This window comes from Sprattus sprattus (genome assembly GCF_963457725.1).
Source record: "Sprattus sprattus genome assembly, chromosome: 6".
NCBI classification, from domain to species: Eukaryota; Metazoa; Chordata; class Actinopteri; order Clupeiformes; family Clupeidae; genus Sprattus; species Sprattus sprattus.
In genome coordinates, this window is record NC_137925.1 from 17,839,380 (window position 1) to 17,843,977 (window position 4,598).

The 4,598-nt window shown below is 45.6% G+C and overlaps 1 protein-coding gene across 1 annotated transcript in view; it reads right to left on the minus strand.

Moving 5' to 3' along the window:
* kcnip1a (Kv channel interacting protein 1 a) overlaps window positions 1–4,123 on the minus strand; it is a gene marked incomplete at both ends in the record, with an annotated part of 43,671 nt that extends 39,548 nt beyond the window's left edge. The window contains one exon of the mRNA XM_080841016.1: window positions 4,036–4,123. Within this exon, the coding sequence (XP_080697142.1) occupies window positions 4,036–4,123 (88 nt within the window). The remainder of the gene's footprint in view (window positions 1–4,035) is intronic.
* Between the last annotated feature and the right edge of the window lie 475 nt (window positions 4,124–4,598).

Sequence of the window (4,598 nt, forward strand, 5' to 3'; positions counted from 1 at the left end):
AGGGACCCATTAGGCCTGTTTACCAAAGGACATGATGATGTCTCAGCCAGATTATTCTCCAGTAGGTACTGCACTTCTGACTTTAAATGTTTTCTCCACTCCTGAAAAACTCGATAGGCATGTTTAAAAGGGCGCATCTGAGACGGAGTGTCACAACAGTGACCGAAACTCATGTGCGGCAGGTTGGTTCAGTGTCTCAGAATTCCAGAGATGAGCACGCAACAGAGTATCATCAGGGGCCCTGATCCCCTACTGGCCCTGTGCTGGCCCCTGGAAACCAAGAGGGTAACAACAAATCGCTTTAATTTCTGAGCTATCCCTAATAACAACTAGAGACCTAAGTACTGAGCTGCCAGAGACAAGTGAATTAGGGCTGAGCCTCCTACCCCTCTCAATCCTCTCCTTAGAGCCTACAGCAACCATGGCAACCCTTCCCTCCTATTCTTGTCCCAGCGCCATACAATATGCTTGCAACAGTGGCTTGAGCGTCTGGTGTAAACGTTCAAGTGTGCCCTGGCTCTGAAGGTGATAAGCAGAGGCTTTGTTATGCCTGATATGGAGCTGCCGCAAAAAAAACCTCAGCAAATTGGACGTGAAATTGGACCCCTGATCAGACTGTTCAATCTTTGGTATGCCAAATATAGAAAGTAAATGGAAAAGAGCCTCCCCAAAAGACTTGGTAGTGAGGGAACGTAATGGTTACACAGCTGGATAATGAGCCACTTGGCACATGATTGTCAGCAAGTACCTACATCCATCTTTAGGGGGGAGGCAGTGGCCCTAGTGGTCTAATGTTGAAATGTACTACAGGAAATGGTTGCAAAGGAGCAGGCTTAATAACCTGGTTGGGCTTTCCAGCCGTCTAGCATGAGTGACAGATTTCAATATAGGCAGAAACGTCTTTATTTACCTTAGGCCAGTGGCACTGCATGATGCAATTTTCAGAGTGCTAAATGTCATGTCCTGTCTTAAGCACCAATGGCCGGATGGTGAAAGGAACAACAACCTGCAACTATGGCACCCAAACAGAAGTGTCAGTGGAGGGTGTCCAGTTTCTCACTAGCACATCATTTTGAACAGAGTATCCATGTGCTGCATTATTAAATCTCCTTGCCAGGAAAACTCAATCAAATAGCCATTTCAGAGACTGATCTGCCTTCTGTTCTTTCAATGCATGTTGATGTGACACAGACAATGGAGAATCAGGCAAAGCAAAGGCAGTCCTTGCTGCAGCTTCTTCCTTGACTTCCCAGGACTCCACCGCAGCATGGCTACCAGCCTGAGTCACAGCACAAGCAACAAATACTTTGGAGAACTGCTTTGAACATTCATTAAACTCTTACCTCAGTTGACGTGTAGCACTCACCAGATATGCTTGGACATTCTTCCAAACATGGCCAGATTATTTGCAGAGAATGAAAGAGACATAATCTACAGGAAGAGCAGGACGTACTCCCGACTCACCTAGCCCCTCTATCGACTCAGAAATAAAGGAGTAACCTTGTGCAAAGGTTCTGGGATCAATACCCGGGACTAGGAGAGACTTTGTGATACTTGACTTGATGATTTGGCAAGAGAAACTATAAGATAAATGATTCTGAAGCACCTGTGTCACAAAGGCTTTTAACAGGGACTTTTTTCTGCACTGCCAATGAGTGGAACAAACCTTAATCTGAAATGTACATTAAAATGTAGTCATTTAGCAGACGCTTTTGTCCAAAGCGACCTACAAGGGAGAAAACAGTCAAGCTAAGAGCAATAAAACCTGGTGTAAAAATAAATACTACTTTTTTTTTTTAAGAAATAGAAAAACGACATAGAAAGAAAAAGAAGTGCGGAACTGTCACTGCTTAAGTGCAAGTTAAGCCAAGGTGCCAGTTAGGAAGGGAGGTGCTCTTTGAAGAGTTGGGTCTTCAAGAGCTTCTTGAAGGTAGAGAGGGACGCCCCTTCTCGAATAGTGCTAGGCATTTCGTTCCACCAACGTGGAACTACAACTGAGAATAGTCTGGATTGCCGTGCTTGCATAGGCGGCAGTGCTAGACGACGCTCACTGGATGAGCGCAGCGTCCTGGATGTAACACTCCCTAAGGTAAACCAGGTAAAGCTGGAGGAAAAAGACTTCAACGAACCGCCGTTTGTTTCTAACTGCTCAGTTTATCAACAAAGTAGGGAGCGCGTGCAACAAAGTTAAGGTGTCCAGCAGTTTTATCGGATAGCCCGGTAACCTGCATCGTGTTGTGAAGCACAGTCCCGCACCAGACTTGACCCAGTCCCCGGCATGGGTGGCAGGCCTGCTAGCAGGGAGGCTAAAACCCATGAGTGCCAACATCTGTCAAAAGCACGTCGGGGTGTGATGTTTACTCACTGCACAGCACTGTACTGGCTACTGTTACACAAGCTGGCAAACAAAATAATTCACTGGAAACACAAAAGCAAACACCTCCCTGAAGTCACGTCTCCGCTCTCTTTATGCTGTCTGATTAGACACGCCTGAAGCACAGGCACACCCCTGAGCCTTCCACAAGAGAAGGCCTAAAATAAGGAGACACGACACAGGTCAGGAAGAAACAAATAAAGCCCCAATGGCAATAACCGTGTGTATGTGTGTGCTGTGTGTGTTTGTGTGTGTGTGTTGTGTGTGTGTGTGTGTGTGTGTGTGTGTGTGTGTGTGTGTGTGTGTGTGTGTGTGTGTGTGTTTTTCTGGAGATTTTATTATGGGTGTTATTAGAGCTTTCATTAAGGTGATTTGGAACAATTAAAGTTAATTACTGTCAACATAATGGACTGTGTGTTCCACCTTTTTCTTTTGCTCTTTCTCTCTTTCCTTCTTTCCTTCCACACACACACACACACACACACACACACACACACACACACACACACACACACACACACACACACACACACACACACACACACACACACACACACACACACACACACACACACAAACACCTACACACACACACACACACACACACACACACACACACACACACACACACACACACACACACACACACACACACACACACACACACACACACACACAATACATAAAACAAATAATAAAGCCTGCATTCATGCTCCAGTTTACAGACAACGAACACACTGTTGCTCAACTCTTTAAGAAAACCACAATACTTCCTGATGAAGACATACTGCCAGACTGCTGGAAGGGAGAACATCAGAGCATCCATCTCCTTTACTGGCCCTGTCACACTCAAGCAGCGCTGTGTGGAAATGAACAGCACTGAAGTGGGACCCATTAGGCTTACAGTGAGCTAACAGCTCTGCACACCAGCTAATCCACTTACTTACACATTTGCACAGGTCTGTTAGATGCAGTGAGGAGTCAGGTTGTTAGGACACAGGTTGGAAATGTCTGAAGCATCTCATCACATCTTAACACGCACACTTTAAATAAGAACAGCACTATTTTGAATATTAATATTTCTCCAACAATAAATCAGATCTCTGCATAGAGTTACACTACAAAAGGATGAAGCATGAAAGAATCACACAAACAAAAAACATGCGCCCTCCCACCCACCCACACCCACACACACACACACACACACACACACTACTGTATAATTGTGTATACAGAATACTGCACACATGGCACCGTAAATCTGTGGGTTATTCTGACTGACCCATGGCTGTGAAAGGCATAAAGACAGAATGTTCCACTCCAGGGATCCACTGTCGCCATGGCAACATAAACAAAATGGATTTGCTTTCCCTCTGACCCCTCACAAGCACAAGAGCATTATTCAATAACACAATCCATCCCATAGTTACACACAAGAACACTGCGCATACACACAAACACCCAGCAGAGAGTTTGTGTATGGGTAGTGTCTGTGGAATTTCCCAGTAAAACATCATGCTGGTCAGTAATGCCATTGACAGTAAAGTTATGTCATAATATAAGTCAGTAATGTAATGTCATGATTCTATATTGTCACTGAGGACCACACCCAAAAGGACGCACAAATAGGATCCGTGACATGACAACATTGCAGGACTTACCTTTAGTGAGAGTTCCAGTCACCAGCTTGTGTAGAGAGAAGGCAAACTTCACAAGTCCCCGCTTGCAGCGCTTGGCACAGCCCGACATCCTTACCCAAGGGGAGGGGGTAACAAAATCTGAAGGAGGTGAACAGAGGTCAAAGTTCAAAGGTCGGCCACAGCAACGGGTGATGAGAGTAATGGGGGGAGCGCGCGAAGAGAAGCGTCTCTAATGGCGATTCGATGATTAGTCAAGAGCTGCCTGGTCGCTGGGTTGGTTTAAAAGTCCCAAATGAGTGGTCCTGAAAGAGTGACAAGATTGAGGAGGAGAGAGACTACAGAGAAGGTTTGAAAAAGAAAAGTAGGATGCTCCTTTTATTTTGCTGTTGGGCGAAATCCAGCAGTGAGTCTGGAGAAACCTCAGACAATGATCCCTCTGTGCGGGTTCCGAGTCTCCTCTCCCCTCTTGATGTCTGTCTGTTACACACACAAGCACGCACACAAATACACACAACAGCACTCTCCTCCTCTCTGACAAATGTATGTGTGCCCTAGAGATGGAGAGAGGAAGAGCGAAAGAGCAA